General features: G+C 41.4%; 2 protein-coding genes across 9 annotated transcripts in view; one reads left to right on the top strand and one right to left on the bottom strand.

Annotated features, from left to right (window-relative positions):
- fli1 (Fli-1 proto-oncogene, ETS transcription factor) overlaps positions 1-12285 on the top strand; it is a 31526-nt gene extending 19241 nt beyond the window's left edge. For 7 of the 8 annotated variants that reach the window (XM_071471554.1, XM_071471556.1, XM_071471553.1 and 4 more), the window contains 5 exons: positions 402-470; positions 7236-7295; positions 7783-7842; positions 8322-8369; positions 8556-12285. In XM_071471554.1, the coding sequence (XP_071327655.1) occupies positions 402-470; positions 7236-7295; positions 7783-7842; positions 8322-8369; positions 8556-9085 (767 nt within the window). In that variant the 3' untranslated portion in view covers positions 9086-12285. The remainder of the gene's footprint in view (positions 1-401; positions 471-7235; positions 7296-7782; positions 7843-8321; positions 8370-8555) is intronic. The other variant, XM_071471560.1, reaches the window with a different exon arrangement.
- Positions 12286-13558: 1273 nt separating this feature from the next.
- kcnj1a.1 (potassium inwardly rectifying channel subfamily J member 1a, tandem duplicate 1) lies at positions 13559-18962 on the bottom strand. Its single transcript, XM_071471562.1, has 2 exons — positions 18807-18962; positions 13559-16616 (listed from the first exon to the last, which is right to left on the bottom strand). The coding sequence occupies exon 2, from the start codon at positions 16596-16598 to the stop codon at positions 15477-15479; it is 1122 nt and encodes a 373-aa protein (XP_071327663.1). The 5' UTR covers positions 16599-16616; positions 18807-18962; the 3' UTR covers positions 13559-15476.
- Positions 18963-21428: the final 2466 nt, after the last annotated feature.

Here is a 21428-nt window from a genome sequence, read left to right on the forward strand (position 1 = left end):
ACACAATTCAATAGATGAAAAGGAGTCTATTGTGCTGCTTGACAGTAATTGAGCTGAAGGTTTTGCTGCCACCTGCTGGCTGTTGTTTTAACCTTTTCAGGTTTTTGTCACCCTGGCTTCAGAAAGGGCGTACTGAGGTTACACCTTCCTTTAAAGCAAATGAATAACGATTTATATACAAATTCATACCTATAAATATTCTCCAAGATCACTTACTATATAAACTGAACACTAGTAAAGTCATACTGCTGATGCTGAATCTTAGAATCTCAGTGATATACAATATTTACTGTAAACTATTTGTAGGAATTTATGAATTGATCACGTTTCTTACCCAGTTTTTGTTTGTTGTTTGTAGCGTCGTTAATTTCTTTTTTGTGTATTATCGTATTTCATTACAGGTAGCTCATCATTATCCTACAATACACCATCTCACACAGACCCATCCCCACGCCTGGCTGCCAAAGAGGGTAGGAACACATTTCATTCTCTATTCTCTCTCCGTTCTTCACGTGTCTGTATTTCTGGATTATTTTTATTTGGATTGGTGTAACTGAAACGAGAAGTCAGAGAATTCTCCTCTTCCCTGTAAAAGCTATAAAAAGGCTAATTCTGCTCCACGGTACCCGCCAGCTTCAGACAAGCAGATCAAAACAGAGCGCACACACATACTTGAGAATATACAAGACCACTCGCACAAATCCAAAGCAAATGCACAAGTCAGTGATTGCCACTGACAAAGCTCTACGCAGGTGCACCTTTTGTGTTGCTAAAATAACAAGAGCCAAGCTGCTACAGCAGAGTGTGCTATTCAGAGCCGCTACCTGAGCACTGTGACAACACATCGTAGCTCAGAGGGGGCAGGCACAGAATAGAGGCAAATTAGCAACAAGACAAAAGCTGTGTGCTGATGAGTTCTATCCACAGCAGCAGCAGCAGCAGCAGGGACGAGGACAGACTGTGAATGCAGCGATTATGAGAAAGAAGCAGGAGGACGTGAGACATGTGAATGAGGTTGTTTGATGGAAAGACAAGCATCAGAGACAGGTGCTGAAGCAACAATGTGCCGTGCAAACACGGCCGAGGAGGCTGCTTCAGGTCCAGGCTGGAGTGAAAAGGAGACAAAAGGTTAAAGGTCCTTTTGTCACTGGAATAAACTTGACATCTGTTGTCACCTTTATACTAGTTACAGCAGTTTCTTTATGAGATTAAAGTCACTGTCTATCAATCACAACATTTACCCTGATTCAAACATGTGGCACAGTGAATACTGGGTATGGGCCTGCAAAGATATTCATTTTAACACACAGTTTCATGTACCACGTATTCTGTTTTTTAACAAGAACATAAATCTGGTTTTGGCTGAAGTTATTGTGGCTTCACCACACAAATCAGCTAAAAAATATAAATTATCAAATGCAGTTTCTTGTCTTATTTTCAAGATATTGACACTTGGGTCTTAAAAAGGAACATTACCTGAAGGAACAAAAGGAACTTTAACACTTTAGAGATCTGTCACGTGTTTGTTAATGATTTTTTTATTGTGTAAATGAAAGAGTAAAGGAAATACTAAGGGGGGCTTTTTGTTTGCATCATTATGATGTGAGACTCTTGGTTTGCAACAAATGACAGAATCTGTGTTTACGCTGACAAATCTATGATAAAGTAGAGAAGCAGCAGTCAAATGAAATGTGTTGGTACGGTCGATTCTTGTAGAAGCCAAGCTGGGTTTCTAAGAACAATGGCAGCTCAGGATGAATGTCTCTTTCCTCTGGACACCTTCTCACTCCACAAACATTATTTTGTGCTGACACAACACGGACTAGGCGAAGGCTGCACTGCCTATCTCTTAAAAAAAGCTACACATCCTTTACATCGGCTATACGGTGTCACCACCAGAGACGGGAGAAAGGACTGCAATAACAATGATAGCCTTGCTCACAGGATGAGGGGCCCTATCAAGGCAGGAGGAGAGGAAACACTGAGTCTGATAAGTGTCCGAGAATGCCCTCTGCCTCTCTCTATCTGCCACCAGTGGTGAGCGTGAGCAAGCCGCGTACTTGTTCACGCCCGGCTTCAATACCAATAGACCAATGGACAGGCCAGATAAGATTCTGCTCGGTCACCCCTGACCCGAGTCTTCCTGGTTCTCAGCACCAGGTATTTGGACTGGCAGGAATAGAGCGTCACTCCCTTCAACAGCATTTCCCTTTCACAAGAGGTGACTTCTATTATGGGCTCCTGTAGCACCAGCTGCATCTCTACTTGTGTCCTGTGATCCCAGCCTGTGCATAGCTTCTAGCTGACACATCCGTGTTATCACTGAATGAATCACTCAACGTATTGACCACATTAAATATCACAAAGTTACTTTCAGGCGAAGTTAAATGAAAAAAGCGAAACAAGAATTTGGAGCCGGGAGTTTGTGACTCAACAATAAAAGAGCTTCAGGAGAAGCCTTTATTAACATTTTCACAGATCAGCATTGCCAGATGTTCAAGTTCATATTGCCTTTTGAGAACAGTCAAATACCATACAGGCTCTTTGGGGTAGAGTAAGCACGAGCATACAGCAGGAGACAACCCTTAATCTGCTCCAGACTCTGTGGTGTAAAATGCAATGTTATGAATAAAAGAGAGCATATAAAACACGGAATGCAGCAGCTATGAAAGAGTGTGTGTGTGTATGTGTGTGTGTGTGTGTGTGTGTGTGTGTGTGTGTGTGTGTGTGTGTGTGTGTGTGTGTATCTATCTACAGTCTGTGTCTGTGGATAGGCATGTGTGTGTGGGTGAAGTCTTGTATGTCGTAGTACACTACGTATCACAGTATTCATTTGCATTGCTTTTGAGTGTGTATGTTGGGAGCTATATGTACATTGTACATCTGGGTGTTACGTTTATACACAAATGTTCTGCTTGACGGCGAACTCTCTAGATTTTTTTTAGCACCTTTTTCAGTCTTTAAGTTTTTGTTTGATGGTGGATTTTTCTAATTCCAAGCAAGGACACTCATATTCTCTGCCGCTTCTCTGTGCCTGAGGGAAGATGATGATTCACCTCTGTGAAAGTATTCATTTTGCTGCCATGTCCAAGTGGCAATACAACTTGAAGTGCGCCATTATGGGCACACGCTGTTGTACATGTGTTTCAGAAGTCAAGAAAAAAATAAATGACGGTTGGAATTCTCTCCTAAAATACAAACAGGGTCAGCTGACAAAGCTGCGCATCGCTTCTGTTCTTAATGTGCTCAGGTTCGTGGGTGCAATGGAACTGTTGTCCCCTGTTAGTGTTTTTGCAGTTGATGCTTCTCTCTTCTGGTGCACCCACTGTCTCCTCACTGTGTGTAACTCCTGTACTTTGCCCTTATTCTCCTCCTCTTATGGCTCCCTTCTCACACAGATGGCTTTTAAAGCACCTGTATTACGGGTATTAAAAAAGTTTATCCTGTCTGGGTCTCTCTCCTTGGCTCAGACTCTGGGTTAAAAACAGTCCACGACTTGTCTCTCTCCTCTCCTCTTTCTCACCTTGTATGCACAGTTGCTCTTTCCTTCTCTCCCACTCTGTCTCCCCTCTGTCTTTGTCCTTTCTCTCTCTCTCTCTCTCTCTCTCTCTCTCTCTCTCTCTCTCTCTCTCCCTCTCACTCTCTCTCTCTCTCTCTCTCTCTCTCTCTCCCTTTCTGTCTAGCACTCGGGCCTTGTTTTGACTAACTGGTCCTGCAGTCAAAGTCTCCCAGGAGCGTGCACCACACCCCAGACCAGAGTGGAAACTGGCTCAAGTCGCAGTCAGAGCGAGGCCTGGAAAAATGAAGGCGAGGGAGGGAGGGGAGGTGGGGGGTGGGGGGGGGTGCTGAGGCGGCTCTATGTGTGTGTGCTCATTCGGGTCTGTGTATGCATTTGCGTGGCTGGCTCGTACCGCGTACCCCGAAACCACTTGGCCTTTTTGTACGTTTTACATCTGCTGCTTCTTCCTTCTTCCGCACTTTCACTTCCCCATGGCCGCTTCTCTCTATGTCCAATTAACCCCAAAAAAGGAATCGTTCTATTGGTTAAAACCTCGACTTGTTCAGTGCGTTTTTGAGATTTTTATTTTTTTTTTTGGCTCTCTCTGTGTCTATTCTCGCTTGCATCTTGCTAAAGGGAAAATTGTTGTTGAGGTTAATGTAACCCGGTGCCAGCAGCTACACCCAGGGTATCAAAAAGATGTGGATGAGCCCACATGACTGCTGGGCATCTCCTCCAGCCCAAACCAGAGAGGAGCTGGGTTTGGTGCCGTTGTTTTCTTTTCAAATTCCAAAGTTGTGTTTCGTCTGACTCTGTTTTTTTTGTCATTATTTTTCTCCTCCCTCTTAAGTTTCTTCGTCTCTTTCTTTTTCGTGCCTTTCTATGCGCTTGCTGACTCCGTCTCCATCGCCATCTGTCTGCTCAATAATCTCCATTCCTCTTTCCTTCACCTCCTCTCTCATCTCTCTTCATTCGTCTCTGCTTCTTCTCCCCCACCACCATCTCCTCTCCTGTTTGTAAATCTCTGCACATAGATGGAGGTAGCCCCGTTGTGTTTTTTTTTTGGTTTTTTTTGGTGTAGTTGAGAGTGGATGGAGGGCTGGGGGCTTGGGGGGGTGGTGTGTGTGTGGGGGGGGGGGGGCATGGTACTGGCGGTGAGGAGAGGGGAAAAAAGGGCCAGTAAAACAAAGAGAGGTTGTCTGCAGGCGAGGCAGGCAGGAAACGCAAGTCTCCCAGGACTCTCCCCCAGTCACTGCTCCTTGGCTATCCTGCCGGCCCACACCAGATTGAACCTGACAGCCCCGCTGAGCCACGGCAGCCCACTTGTTATTTGTCCTTCTTCTCCTTCTTTTTGTCTTTCTCTCCATTACACTTGCCTTTCTTTCATTCGTTTGATCATTCTCTAATTTATTCATTTTTTCATGCTTTTTTGCATAGTTCATTTCCTTCATTGCACTTTATCCATATGTTTTTGCGCCGTCACTTGCTCTGTCTTGCATTTTTCTCTGCTCTCCTCTTTCCAGTCACTGACACCAGATCTCCTCTCGTTGTCTGCAGACAGGAACAGGCCCTTGACTGAAATTTCAGGGGTTAAAAGTTGAAAAGTTAGAAATTATTGAGGAGATCAAGAGGCCTCCGAGCAGCAGGAAGTTTTCCCACTCGAGGATATTCTGCTAGTGAGGAGAGAAAACAAGGCAACAAAACATCCTTTGAAAGTAGCACGTACACGTAATTTGATTTGAAGTGTTTTTACATTTTCAGTGGTGGATTATGGAATGAGTAAAACAATAAAACACTTGTGTGGTAGGTTACCAGGAACACTTTGTTTTCACGGCTGCAGTGAGATTAGAATCTAAAGTTCAATTGTGCTGAAATAAGGAGTTTCATGCAGAGTACTTTGTTATTTGTTGATTATTTCAGGGAAACCAGGCTGTCAGTATGTTCTGATCCACAGGAGGGCAGTGTTGTACAGTGTTCAGAAATGTCCGGACATGTAGTGGCTGCTGACCGAACATTCGATGTTGCTGGATGTTTCTCTGGTGTGGTTGTGTGAGTCCATGTGGGTCAAGAGGGCTCACCAAACTCCAAATGTATCATTTTTGTAAAGATCTTCATTTGTTTCAGGCACAGTAAAAACCAAAAGCTTCCCGCACTTGTAAAAAAAAAACAAAATCAGGAGACCTGCCCATGTAAACATGACAATGACCTATAAAGTTTATAGACAAATATGTGGAATCATATTAAAGAGCAATGATTGACAGCTTACCAGCATGTGAATTATTTGAGTGCACTGGATGAAACACAGATGAGAACAACTTGAAAACGAATAGATATTCATGTCTGGGAAAACAAACACCTACACACACAAATACACACAAAGAAGAATGCACTCATAGTCTGGCATCAGCACACTCACTCCCGTCTGAAATGTCAAAACATATCACTCTAATGATTTTCAGTTTGATAATTAATCATGCATGTGGTGTAAAAACCACTGCATTCTCTATGTTTGATGTTATTCATCAACACCTGGCCCTCTTTATCATGCCAGGCTATGTTCCTACAGAATTTGCACTGGCTAGATAAGTCAGAAAAGAATGTTGTGTCCACTCTGTCACAGCGAGATCAGCTCCTGCTCGGTCTGCTTCCCTGTTATAAGAAGAAGACACTGCCAGCTTTGATTGTCAGTCAGGCTGCTTCTCAAAACCTCAGCCCACGCTGATGGGAAATGGGATTGCCTCTTGACCCTGTAACAGCTTTCTGATCCCAGAAACCACCTCAGTCATCACTGTTACACTGTCTCTATCTGTTGCCCTTCCGGGAGGAGCACTGCTGACAGAAAAGTTTAACATATCACAATAAGAGCGCGAGCAGCACTTTGCACACAACACATATCTGGCCACGGCACGCATCACGTCCCCCCCCCCCGCGCGCTGGCGACTGTTTGAACTGCTCTAGCACACAAGGGGGCTGGCCAGGTGCACTGTGACTGTGTTTTTGAGACATTGCCAAGAGAACGTTACATCCTCTGTTTTTTATCTGTTCGTGTCAGAGGGAGCGATTGGTGCTGGAAGCCGTCCACCTTCACACTCACTCCGCTTCGCAGGTTTGAAAGGCAGACGCACGGCAGGTAGAACTCCTGCGAACTGGGCCAGTTTGGCTGCTTGTCAAGGCTTCAGAGAAATTAGATTGTGTGGGGAGATGGGATAAGGGTGAATATCATACACATTTATCGTCCGTGTGTGTGTGTGTGTGTGTGTGTGTGGGTGTGTGCGTGCGTGTGTGTCTGTCGTACGTTAATTTGCATCAGACCCTTTATTTGCGGTTGAGTGTTGCAAGCTGCTCAACTGACTGCCATCTACATTTTAACCACTGCAGCGTTCCAAAGAAAACCACATTACCATGTCCAGATATCCTGTGAAGGGCATCTTGAACCAAGTTTTGATAGATTTATTGATGCTCTTTGGCAAAGGTCTGTGACAGTTGCATTCTTGAGAGTGGCTGGCACACAATGAGATGAGACAGGTGTACGTGACAATAGTAATGTACACAGGCACAGGCACAGGCAAATTGTGAGATCACAACGTGAGTAAATACACAGGAATTTACACTTAAGTACGTCCACTGATCTTGTATGAGTTAAGCACATTTCTCACCCTCTAAGAAATAAAGCAACTGGGAGGTCTTTTAAATGTACTCAAAGGTTGTCCTGCTTCCTTTCCTCTGTCCTCCTCAGACCCTTCATATGATGCTGTACGGCGGACAGGATGGTCAAACAACATGCACAGTGGTAAAGGTGAGGACACACAAGTCGTTAAAGATCTTCATGTATTATATTTGCCTGGATAATACTGGTAGAGTAAGTGTTGCTGGTTGTAACCTACTGAGAGACAGCGTGAGCCTACATTTCATCTGAGGTGGTGGTCATTTGGTATGTTGTGCAGGTTTCAACATCCACATTATCTGCAAATGCTGTTTAACCTAAGTCTGCATCACACTAGTGAAAGTTCCAACATCCACAGAGGGAGTCTAGACGTGTGGGTCAGACTCCTGACGATTACAGCCTCTGTTGTCAGAACAGGAACACACAGTCAAAAGAAGTCAGTCCAGCCTCCCAGTTACTGCCTTATTTACTTTGGACCTCTGCTGACTTGCCTTCATGATGTGTAGCTTGGTTATCTGCAGCCACCCCACCAGTGTTTTCTCTGAACCTTTTTATGTCTGTCTCTCTCTGTGTGTCTCTCTCCTTCCCTGATTCTCTCTCTCTCTCTCTCTCTCTGCAGGCTCACCGGTGGTTACTCAGAATGTGACCAAGTCCACTGAGCAGCCCAGAGCTCAGCCAGGTAACAGCTTCCCTGCGCCTTTGATACAGATTGACATGATTAAATCCTCACAGCCTCAGAAATGTGCAAAACTATTGTTTAGATTCAACAGAAATTTACCAACAAGCTTCTTACTACTAGTGTTGGTATTTTTTCCCTTACCTCTCAACCACACATCTATTAGCATGTGTAATTGGTTTTCCTAGTCAGCTCATTAGTTAGCGGGTGTGCAGAGCATGATAATCCGCACACACACTGAAACCAAGACTTGACCGCATAACACACTCTCATTTTGTACATGTTTTGCATATTTAGCTGGATTTACTCAATCTGAGTAAAGAAGAGGACTTTTTCAACTGTCATCTTTCAAATTATTAGCACCAGCTGTTGCCCAGCAACATGTTTTTGATTTTGTCTTCAGTCATCCGTACAGGTCACATGCCATTATATCTTATCAGTAATCAGTGTGTAGACCAACACAGCTCTCCTTTTGTCCACAGATCCTTATCAGGTTCTTGGTCCCACCAGTAGTCGCCTAGCCAACCCAGGTAAGGTATTGAGCACACCCTAGTATTTGTAATTAATCTGCTGTGAATAGGCTGTTGTTGTTCCATCACCAGACAGGTAATGACACATCAAGCTGTGGACAGTGAATAATGTTGGTTGTTTCCTTTGTGGGATGAGGCTGCATCTCTTTCTGACCAGTTTGTGTGCTTGTGTGTGTCCACCATCAGGTTCAGGTCAGATCCAACTTTGGCAGTTCCTCCTGGAGCTCCTGTCTGACAGCGCCAACGCTGGCTGCATCACCTGGGAGGGCACCAACGGCGAGTTCAAGATGACGGACCCGGATGAGGTGGCGCGGCGCTGGGGCGAGCGTAAGAGCAAGCCCAACATGAACTATGACAAGCTGAGCCGCGCGCTGCGCTACTACTACGACAAAAATATCATGACCAAGGTGCATGGCAAGCGATACGCCTACAAGTTCGACTTCCACGGCATTGCCCAGGCGCTGCAGCCGCACCCCACCGAGTCCTCCATGTATAAGTACCCCTCGGACCTAGCCTATGTGCCTTCCTACCACGCTCACCAGCAGAAGGTCAACTTTGTATCCCCGCACCCGCCATCCATGCCTGTCACCTCCTCCAACTTCTTTGGACCCACTGCTCCATACTGGAGCTCGCCCACTGCAGGCATCTACCCCAACCCAAATGTTCCCCGCCACCCTAACACCCACGTGCCTTCCCACCTGGGGAGTTACTATTAAAACGTGCCTTCCTGTCCATCCACCACCCTCTTAAACTTGCCCACTCTCAACAACGAAGTCCACAATTGCTGACCTGCACTCCCAGTGACGCCAAACCGATGAAGACTGAATTGATGGAGGCATTTGACCTCTGAAGAAATTTTGCTCCTAAATGAAGGATGATTAAATTGAAGGACTTTTTTTATATGTAAGAATTTATAAACAACTGGATGCTATGCTCCAAAATGGAATACTACTTACCTTTACAAGACTAGCAACTGTTTATGTTTTTTGGACGTGCGTCTGAGTTTCCTGTGCCTTTCTATTTCCCCATCCTCCTGAAAGCTGCACCTACAGGTGTCCTTCCCAAAACCTTCCCAAACCAAAGCCTGAGGACAGGAGAAACAACCCGAGTCTGTCTGCCTCCTCCTCCTGCTCCACTACCAGACATGGGCCTATTATTAATGGGTCTCAAACTTCATCCTCCTCAGTACATTATGTACATTATGCTTTAAAGCATCCGCCTTTTCTGCTTGTCTATGGGGTTTCTTACTCTCGTCTGCTCGTCTGTCCATCTGCATCTTTTATGTGTGTGTGGAGAGTCTTCTGGAATTTGCTGGATAAGGAAGAGCTCTCAGAAGGATGGACTTTTCTCAGCACTGAATGAAAATTTGGCAACTGGAATATGCCATTCACAATTTAATTTATCCTCCAAACTGGAAGGCTAGAGAAGAGTTAAATGCCAGAGAAGGAAGCGCTGTATGTTTTGCTGACCTGGGTCAACTCAGTTACTTAAAATGCTTTCTGTGTGTTGTGCACAGAGTTCAAGGCGCCCGATGTGTACAGTTGAGACGTTTGTGCCGGGGAAGCTGAGTCAAGATGTAATTGAAGTCATTTGCAACAATAATTCAACCCAGCTCAGATGTTTTCAGGGGGCCACACACAAGGCTACTAAATGTTTGCCATGTTGTTGCCTTTCAGCCATGCCATTTCCAGATGTTTTGTCGCTGGACCATGTCAGTATTAATGTGAATGTCTGCTGGTTTGTGAAACGCGCAAAAGGGATACCCCTGCAGCAAAAATCAAGACTTGTCAGATGTTTTCGTTTTGTTAATTTTTTTTTAACGGAGAAATAAATTCCTTCACAATCCTTAAGACCATGATTGCTGCACCTGTTTAAATCTAAAACATAAGAGGTGCGATTTTGTAGATATTATCAACATAACAAAGCTGGAGGTTATATGTTGATAAGTGGATGTCATTGTTTGTTTGTCCTTCAAAGTACCATACAGTGCATCTACTTTTACTATGAGGTGGTTCACTATGTGCCATGATGAGACCCAAAACCCTAACCCTTCAAGTGTTAATGCCATGCCTTAACTGCTGTTTTATACCATATATTTTCTATTCATTAAAGATTAAACAGCATTACAGCTTAAAAGTGTATTGTGAAATACATAACTCATTTCTATGTCTGACCAGAAATCTGACAACTTTTGATTTTGAACTGCACTCTGACAATAACGGCTGCCACGGTGTCCCGTTCCTCTATGTAGGCCAGTCAGGACCGTATGGGTCAGCACAGAGAAGTGGCTTAGCAGTAAGTCATGTTAGACAGTCAAGTTGCATTTTTTTTTTTTTTATACCAGGGCTGGATCCTAGTTTGAGAGCAGCATGTGTGTTTGAATGTTAGTTTCTCACTGATCTAGAGCCCAGCAAAATGCACATGAATCTCAAGTCAGGATTTCATCATCATCATGTAATAGTATCATATCAAAACATATCCATCTTCAGGTGTTCAAAGCTGTTTATAGCAAAAGTATTCCTAAAGAGTAACTGAAAATGGACACTTGAAAATAAATTACTTGGGACTAAGTAGTTTATCAGCGAACAAAACCAATAAAGTATGACGAGATGAAACAAAGAAATCCTCAGATTCGCAAACGCTGTGCGTTTGTCAGACCTATTTTTTATTATTTTATAAGCATCAGTCAACTAGGCATTAAAGCAACTTACTGTATAAATTATGCAGAGTTATTTTCATATGTGACACAGTATAAAAAAGTCAAGAGAATTAATACGAGTTGACCTCGGTCAAAAATGCAAACCTTTTGAGTCCATTTCTGCTAAGTAGTGTGTTCAGCATTTAAGCGTTTTTTTATATCTGTACATTTGGGCAATGCATTTTAACATTTTTTGTTGTCTTGTTGTTGTTATTGTTTCTGAAATTCGGTTGTAACATCCTAAATGCACAAAAAAATTTTTTTATTCCCCAAACCATAAATGCCTGCTTGAATCATAATCCAATAGCCAGGGACTCCTCTCCTCTGTATGCAACTTGTGGTTAAGATGGTTTGTTTCCATCTTGAATCACTTTTTATGCCAGATAGCCTTTGGATTGGAAGCTTTTCCTGTGCATTAAAAAATTTCAGGTTTTTTATGCAAAATAATACCAACAGTATTAATATCCAAAACCGGCTTCTCCTGACGATCTATAGCTTTAAAAGAACAAATAAAAAAGGGAACATATAATTCGTAGCATAAAGAAATTATTGTAATGTACCCTTAACTTCCAAGTTTCACAAGCATTGACAATGAAAAGGGATCTGTGCTACTTCGTATATGCAATGTATTTTGGATACCAAATATATATATATATATATATATATATATATATATATATATATATATATATATATATATATAGATGTGTGTGTGTGTGTATATGTGTGTGTGTGCGTGTGTGTATAATTTTACAATTAACCAGTGTATTATTATTATTATTATTATTATTGTAATTCCTGAAATGTATGAATACCTTTTGGAAAAGGGCTTTTGTATAGGAAAATGTGACGAAATAAATGTTTTTACCTCTCATGTTATCTTCCATTGCCTGAGTGTCATGACAGATGAAAACAAAGTCGCTGTATTTCCCATCAGGACATTTTGAGAAACCAGATCTACGAAAGTACACAACAGTCTTGATAATGACTTGCACATTTTGCACAACACTTGTCTCAGCTGTGTTCACAATTCTTTTGCCTCAAGTTTATGACATTTCTTGAAACTCATTAGACATTGTATTTGTTCATTTAAGTGAGCAGTGATGTGTTACATTTTATTATTCCATATAGTACAGTGCATAACACTTGTATTGTTGTATTTAACTGGAAGTATTTACACCTTCAGAGGGTAGGAGGGGTTAAAAACCTGCTTTTCTGCCTCCTTATCTCAAGCCTGATTTTTTAGTATCTGTATCAAGAAACAAACAAAGCATGCATTCATTCTAAAAAAAAACAATCATGCACACTGAAGTGTAGCTTTTTCTCCTGGATCTACATGTGTTTTACAGACAGATAAAGTGACCACCTTTATACTGAGGCACTACCACGTTTATACTGAGGCAACTTTATCTTGATATCTGATTATAATATAATCAAATTTATGCAAAAACTAACCATGACAAGGGGCTGCAGAAAATTCTGCGTCCTATTAAGACTATAAACTCATTTACTTTTAGGTGCACCTAATGCAGTCCAACACAACAGCCATGCAATAAGTCCTACCTTCATGAAGGTTATAATGTTCAATGTTGAAACTGTTTTGGAAAGGTCTGGATTCAATATTTGGTCATTTTAGAGGCTGTAGTTTGTGGTGCTGTTGAATGTATGGTGTCATACTTGTGTTATATTTGTTGTAGATGTTTCTAATCTGCACCCATATTTAACATATGCTAATAAGGGTAGAATAAACATTAGACTGCATTAGTTTTAGCTGGCTGTACCTGATGCACTAACAAGAGAGTATAATTTCAGCATCTATCAATTCCAGCTGAAAGACGTGGGTGAAAGGCAGGGTATGGGGAGGCTTTTTTTTTCAGCTTTTCGCTGTGATCAAAAGTTCCATTTTGTCATCGCAAAAATAATGATGAGCTGTGTTTACACTCTTTTCAGTTCTATCATGTTTTGAATCAACAGATCATACAAAGCCACAAGCTGTGAGCAAGGGAATTGTACTTTTCTTTGTTTTTAGAAAGTGACGCAATAAAGACCCAGATATGGAGGTTCTCCCTACAAAGAAAAAAATGAGTTTATTTAGTTTTACCTTAATCATTACAGACCTGCACTTTCTTATCGTGTGAGATAATTAATACATCCACAAATTTCCACCGTGATATCGTGAGCAGCACTGTAAGAATCCATTAGGGCAGTTATGCATTCACTTTGACCAGTCAAATGTGTATACCATTTATCTTCTGCATTACAATACTGTCAGCATTATGTTATATTTGCTTATATTTTCACCTTTATCTCAGACAAATTTCTCTGCATTGACTTTGGATGTGTGCTTTGAGCTGTATATTCCTTCAGTAAGGTCAAGCAACTGGCACCACTTGGATAAGTTCAGGGTGCAGTTGTGTCAGCTCTAAATAAGAAAAATGTCAAAACTGACATTAGACTGAGACAGATCCTGAACCCATGCCATGTATACACCCATCTACCACACCTGACTTACACATCCCTCTGTTCTGATGTAAATGTCAAATCCCAACTGAATGTCATTCAGTGTTAACTGTATGAAGAGGCTAGCTACATATTAGCATAAGATTTAAAATTGCTTTAATGTGGTATACATCTATCAGTATGTAGGTCTACTGAGTACTTTCCTTCATAAAACATACTAACTGGTTTATTAATGGCTCATTGTATCATTTAATTCTCTTTCTGAAGCTTGAAATAATAGGTGTTGGTAATTTAACAACCATTGTGTATGCATGGTGTCAGTTTCAAATGATAACTTGCAAAGTGCCCTATTATTTTGCATATGGTAGCATGAAAACAGAAATATGCACAACAAGGCACAGTGAATAGCCATCAAGAGACACTTGTGGAGCTTGTTTTTTTTTTTTTTAATCAAAATATGTCTGTGAAGCATGTGTCACATGTATATACTTAGTAATTTCACATATTTGTCAATATTCATAATCTTTTACACTGGCTTTGCTTATTACTCTGTCATTTGCTGCAGCAACATCCCCGGGTGCAGAGAGACACACACAGAAGACTCCAAGCATATGCAGTTCATTAGACAGGGCATAGTGGGAGGTCCGCCTTAACAAAACCTGTCAAAGCTCCATGCTAGCATGCAGTATGTGCTGTTATTTCCCCAAATGGAGAGTTCTGGTTTCATGTTCAGAATCTGCAGGCAAAATAGTGGACAATAAGCAACAGCTCTCGTCTCCCAAACACTACCACTCCGTTGTGTTTGGGTTCCTGTTTGCTGTCACAACTTCGCTTTGTTTATAGATAAAAAAGCCATGATAGGGGTTGGCACCTGTCATTACGTAGCTTTGACCTTTTTGATCACAGTCCTCATATGACGTTCCGGCTTCGTTAGATAATGAATAATAATACAGCGCAGACACTTTTTAAAATGCAAAAATAGCCTTCAGTGTATTTTTCCCCTGAGATGAAATACAAAAAAAAAAAAAAAAAACTTCACAAACAGAATTGATTTTCCTACTATGGTCAGTGCTGAATGCAATCATATTTTGTTGTGTTTCCTCTGAGCTTTCTTCTCTCACAGTATCCTCACTTGAGAAGAAGACCACAACAACATCACCCACTGTTTGAAAAGACTGGCCCCTGAGCCCAACCCTTTGCTCAGTGTCTGAATAGTTAAAGCACACTCTAATGGTTCAAGTCCAAGTGTCTCTTTATGCACGACAGCATACAGTAGCATGTATTATTGAACAACTACTTTATATTTTTCTCATCCATGACAATAGAATGGCCCCCAACATTGGTCCTTCAAGTAACTGCAAGATTTATGGACAGGACAATACATGCCTTTTGTTTCTTTTTTTTTTTTTTTTTTTTTTTTTTTTTTTTTTAGGGAGGGGGTGTTTTTTGTTGTTGTTGTTGTTGTTTTTTGTGTTTTTTTTTTCTTTGCCTCTCGATACTCAGTAAACCTGAAGTACAAGGCCAAGAGTTTTGTTTCTAGCGAGTGATTGGAAAAGCCTTCTGTTTTTCTGTTCTTCAATTGTAGCTGCACCATCTTGCATGAATTGTAGCTGCACCATCATGCATGACCTGGCCTCTCTTTTGAAAACAGGTTTTTGGTCAGTAGATCAGAAGACAGCGGTAGGTGTGGTTTTACATACAAATACTTAACAATAACTGTCCAAACCCACAAACAGCTTCCTTATCTCTGTTAAACACAAAAGAATAACAAATAAGTAAGTTTGCTTTACTTCATATTTAAATGCTACACAATGTGCTGCCCGCCATTAGGACACCCCACCTGCCTAAAGGACAAACCCTGTTAGTCCTTAGGAGTTTGCCTTTGAGACATACAAGCCTCTCCCAGTCTCACTTTCTAAAGTTTGTTGCTAGTCATTGTCTCCACCATCTCACATCTTGGTGGCATTCGGGGGATCATCGATATCAATCACCTCAAAGCCCTGGTTGTCATGTCCGTCTCTGGAGTGGTGATGATGACCCTTGATGTTGTGGAAACAGTAGGCACAATGTGCAGTTGCTACAGGCACCACCTTAGAGAAGTTGGAGAAATCTACTCTGTACTTGCCCTCCTTGCTTCTGGAGATGATTGGCAAGAAGTTGTAGCCCCACATGATCTCCTGAGGAATAAAGGAGGTCCGCACTTGGCAGGAGGAGCTGGTGGACTCCGCTGTGCCGTCCAGGAAGACGACCAGCTCAAACTCTTGTTTGTGGAGTGTGTCCACTGCCATCTCGAAAAAGGGGCTGCTCTTGTCAATGATGTGGTAGAGCGTGAGAGGACATACGAAGAAGAGGTTGTCCTTCCCAGCGTCCACCATGAAGTCAATGTTCACCTGGTCCATGATGATCGTCTCCCCATCTGGCGTGTTAGTCGTTCTCAGGAGCTTGCCGTAGATCTGGCTTCCTATCATCAGGGTCTTGCGCATGTTGGCCACTCTGATGGACAGGCAGAGCGAACCCTTTTTGGGGCTGATGACAGCCATGTCACTGAATGTGATGGTCTTTGCCCTCTTTTTAGGCAAAGAGATTTTGGACAGGATGACTCCACACATGAAGCAGTTGATAATGGCTCCAAGGAGGGACTGGATGATGAGAAGGGCTACAGCACCTGGGCAGAGAGGGGTGAGTGCTCGCCCGCCATACCCTATAGTTGTCTGGGTTTCAAGGGAGTAGAGGAACGCTGTGGTGAGTCCTACGACATTGTCAATACATGGAGTGTGGTCTGCTGGCGGGTTTTGCCATGTTAGGTCTCCATTACTACGGGCTATCCAGTACCACAGCAGGCCAAAAATGAACCAGCTGAGGGTGAACGAGGCAATGAAGAAGAAGAGAACAAAACGCCACCGGATCTCCACAAAGGTGGTCCAGAAGTCAGCCAGGAAGGCAAAGTGGTTGCTGTACTTGACATTTCCATATTCAATGTTACAGCGACCATCTTTGGTCACTAGTCTGGTCCTGCGGCTTCTTCGCTCTGCCAGCCTGTCCTGGATATGTTTGTTTAAAGGTCCAAACATTTTCTACAAGCCCACTACCTATAAGACAATAGAACAGGAAAGAAGATATAGATGACGAGCAGATACACAATTAAACGATTGCAAACTTTACACTAAGCAATAACAATCTGCTCATAGCTGACTTGACACTGCATCTGGGGACTCACCAGGCTTTGAATTGCAGTATCTATCATGTCAGGCAGTGACAGGCCCTCTCAAACTGTCAGTCTTCCTTAAATGCTATAATTCACTACAATCAAACAGCAAAGTAACACAGTGACACTGTCTGTCAGGTTCCGGAGGGAGATGAAAGGAGGATATGCAAACGCATATTGTGCCAAGAACAAATGATATTTTGCATATGCAGGAATATTTAGCACCTATAGAAAGCAAGGAATGACTAAAACTGACATGAAAGACTTAATTTTTAGGTATCAAAAAGAAAAAATGCATAATCAGTTGTAGTGAGCACCTGTCCTACTTCTGTATACAGTCAGTATATTTCTTGTTTTCCTTCTCCAAGTTCTCTACTCCTCTTCCCACGGTGACATGGTTGAGTCTCAATGCACGTATGTACAGTCTCATATTTCCAAGCTACTGTGTCCCACTGCAGTTTTAACCCTCACTGAAAATGCCATAATCCTGAGTAGATGCAGCACTGCAGTAAAGACCTGAAGTTATAATGAGACACAAAAGTTTCCACTGAAGCGTAACACACAAGTGCTGCAAATAAACCAAATGATTTGGGAATTTCAGTCCCACGTAAGTGTCTCAAAACAAGCATCATCTTTGTTTGCAGGGTTTCAGTGCAGCAAAAATAAACGTGACATGAAAATAATTTGGGCAACCCCTGCCAGAGGGCCAGCTGCTCACAGACATAACAATCTCTGACTTTATTCAAGCTCTGAGTTCTCGTAAGTCTGGTGTTTGATGGATGGTTAACTGGCAGTGCTGGCTGCACAGAGGTTTCCAAATAAGTATGGGGTCTGTTCCTGCCAAGTCATGCAAACTACCCATTTGGATCATGGCGTGCTTGTTAGTGAGTGTCAAATAGTACAAAACGATCAGTGCAGTGAGTTTATGTTTTTGTATGCAGGCCTCAAAGCCAGCTATTTTGGCAAAAGAAATCCGATAATCCCACTCTGCAGCTCATCTGAAAACTTGAATCCTTTTTGGAATTAAACGTCCTTGTCCTTGCACAGCTCATCATTACATCAGTATGTTTTCATACTGTAACAAGATATGCGCTGAAATAATTTCAGGTATTTAGGTCGTGTAATTGTACACCTCGCTCCAAATTGCTCTAAATTATTGTTTTGCATTAGAAAACAAATAGTTTTACAAATGGAAATGGCCAGTGTAAAGAATGCTTGAAGGGCATCCACACAGCTTTAGATATAATAGTTGCCTCACTGTCATGGCTCAGAGACAAAGTTTTTCAACGTAAAGACCAACCAGAGTTAAAACAGCTAATATGCAATATATCATCAATCACTTTAGCCTGTATGTCAGAATAATGGACTTTTTCCCTTGTATTCTTCCTTAGATTTAAGCTCCAATGTCATTGCACGTGCTTTTGAATGTGTCTTTACTACTCAGAGTCATTACAATTAAATATGTTTTGGGTTTAAAGCTTTTAGACTCCTCTATTTCTGCTGGTATTAGATTTACATTGGGAGATTAACTGTCTTCTCATTGCATACTGAATTTTAGTATGAATTTTGAGGTTTTTTTATTTCTTTTTTAATGAATTCAAATAGTCAAATCAAATAATTTATAATGGAAATTGTTGCCATTACGATTCATATTAGAAAACTACCTACTTTTTTCTTTTTAAGTCTTTATAATGCTGCAACTAAGAATCAATGTAAAGTTTCATAGTTTGCATTATTAAAGTGCTGTGTTATATAATTCCAGTGAGAGAGCAGGGATTTAGCTGTTCTTTGATTTAAAAGGCAGATTACTGGAATAAGTCTCTAATGAGCACCTTATTTGTGGCAAATGCTTTCTTTTGTTAATGAGGTACAAACCACCTTCACAAGAGGAAATTGAACCAATCCATTTATTTGCAGCCCCTTTCTTTTTTTTTTTTTTTGTTGATTTTTTTTGTTTTTTGCACACTCAAGGTGACGATCCTATTTCCCATGAAATGAGCTGTATCACAACCCTCGCCATATTCTTGCAGAGATAGAAAAAAAGTGAAGGGAACCTCCTTCAGTCCAAACTCACCTCTGTGATATGAAGTCAGAGTTGTTCGATGCACATGTGAAAAGTTGATGAATGGAAATCTCGAGTTCAGCCGTCTCTGCTCGCCGTCTGTGCCTCTCTTGTTCACAACTGCTTTAGAGAGTTTAGGTGTGTCCTCCTGTTGTGCCTGTTCACCAATACCTGTGTGCATTTATACTGTCCTGTCTCGCTGTGCTGGAATCACCCAGGTGATGTTTACGCCCACAGACACATCAAGTACCCCTCCACCCTCACACACACACACACACACACACACACACACACACACGCCCTTCCCCCGGCTCTAATACCTTGTGTTTACTCCACAGATGCCTAGCTGGCACCGAGGGCCAAGCTGACCTCTATCACTCCCAGTCCACCACAGACTGGGAGTTGCTGTGGATTTATAGTCAGTTGTTCCAAGTTTGTGATTTTTTTGAAACTTAAGCCTTTTCACAGTTCACTCATTTTGGAATAATTTGCCAACTGACAACACTAATTTCACATTATGTACCGTATGTACTGTATCTGTACACATTTCCGGTTCTCTGCATTTCAATGACAAACAGTCTGTGAGACACTGTTTACTGTGGACACACACTTACACACACATTTTTATTGGCACTGTTCTGGTGAAGTCATTTTTTTTCCCCAGTTGATGTCTGAATTTGGCAAGTGATAAAAAGCACCTTCCTGATGACTCTAATCATCCTTGCTGCTCACATCTTCATTCACCTGATAATTAATATGTTATAATAATCATGTTGTTCCCAGAATATGTGTTCATGATAGTTAAGAGAATTTGAGTTACGCATTTCTCAATTTCTCTGAAAGCCGTCACCATTAGCAGATTCTTGGCAAAGTGTTGTCACTGTAAATCAAACGTCAGTGATTCACGGGTCAGCACAGCACAGCCGTCCTGCTCCAAGCTACAACCATTGTCCCCTCTTAAGAACAACTACAGAGCTGTGTTGTGATGAAATACCAGGACCAAAAGACACAAATAGATGATGGAGCAAGACAACAGAGGTGGCTGAGTGTAAAAAGGAGAAGCTCTAGATCCAAATAGAAAGCTCTCCGGGGTCGACCAGGGACCGAATAATTTCAGAGGCGAAGACGTTCAGAATGCGGTCAGGGAGAAAAGTTGTGAATTGCGATGGGAGTCATTTTTCAATTCTATTGTTCCCAGCAAAGGTGACACAAAAGGCTGCAGTATTACCTTGCATGCTGCAGAATGTGTACTCCATTGACAGACACAAAGCATTACTGTTGCTACACGCAACAAGATTAGTCTCTAAATCCATGCTATTGTAAAAAGATGACAAGCTTTTAGCATTTAAGGGTTGTCTTTATTCAGGAGGTGACTTGCCTGTTTGTTTAATCAGCTCCCCTGTTTTTATCTCTTTTATATCAGATAAAAGACTGGCAAATAGCCGTCAGAGAACATGCCTGCACTGATTGTTGGGCTGGTTTAGCAACTTAACAGTTGTGGAGGCTCCATTTGATTGATGATGCAATCTGAGAATGTTACTGCTACTGAATAATAATGATAAAAACAACAACAGATAAGTCCCCAGATAGGGTGATGCTTTTTCCATGCCTGAGAAGAAAACTATCACTATTATCAACAGCACTGATCATCAAGAACCTTTCAAGAAAATTAATTTAAATTATTTTTTTTTTTGTAACTAATAAGGAAAAGTTATAACAACACAAATCACATCTTTCTGCAAATTTAGTGCTTCATTTCTGCATTTTTGTGATAATTTAAATTATCAAATATAATCTACGAAGTTGCTTGAATGTAATAAATCAAAGTCTTACTAATTCAGTGTACAGGTAACAGCATTATTAGGGGAGATTATAAACTGCACTAATGTATAAATATACTGTATAGATTACAGACTGATAACAACTGAAATGTGAAGCTATTAAAATACAATACTGTACACAAGTGAGACCTATTTCTATTCACTGCTCCAACCTGTGACAGGCTCACACTGTGGTAAACATATGTTCATGTTTACCTTTGTGCTTACGATAAGCTGATTAGTACACAAACACAACATTGTCTGCAAGCCCTCAGTGAATAGAAATACATGTTTCAGGACTTAAGTGCCTTTGATAACTGGATATCTTGTGTTGATAGAAAACAATGGCAGTTTCTGTCTGCGTCAGTTGGACCACTCATATGAATAATGTCAGTTTCTATATCAGTTTCTGTCAATCAATTTCAGGCAGGCAGCAGTCAGTACAACCTACTAACCTTCACTATTCGTAAGGTGATAAGTGGCATAACAAAAAAGAATAAAACAGATCACACTGGCATGTGTCACTACATGTTGGTGCTCACGTTTTTGCATGATTAAACACTATGTTTGCATGTCTTCATCAATGGTCACTGGGTCAACCATCCCTGTGATGGAATTCATGTTTACTGTTCAACAACTACTTTGATTTACCACAATGAAAAATAAGAACAACCCTCCTATTTAGCCTCAGATTTAGACCCAAACAACATGGATGTCTTTCATTTTTTTTCATTTTCATCATTATATATACACACATCAGAAACTATATATAGTATGTATATATATATATATATATATATAGTATGTATATATA

The sequence above is a fragment of the Trachinotus anak genome, unplaced genomic scaffold, assembly GCF_046630095.1.
Source record: "Trachinotus anak isolate AG129_WGS33_773 ecotype Australia unplaced genomic scaffold, CSIRO_AGI_Tana_v1 ptg000034l, whole genome shotgun sequence".
In the NCBI taxonomy this organism is placed as follows: domain Eukaryota; kingdom Metazoa; phylum Chordata; class Actinopteri; order Carangiformes; family Carangidae; genus Trachinotus; species Trachinotus anak.

Excerpts from the sequence above, each read along its gene's own strand:
- kcnj1a.1 (XM_071471562.1), bottom strand. The coding sequence starts at position 16,598 with ATGTTTGGACCTTTAAACAAACATATCCAGGACAGGCTGGCAGAGCGA.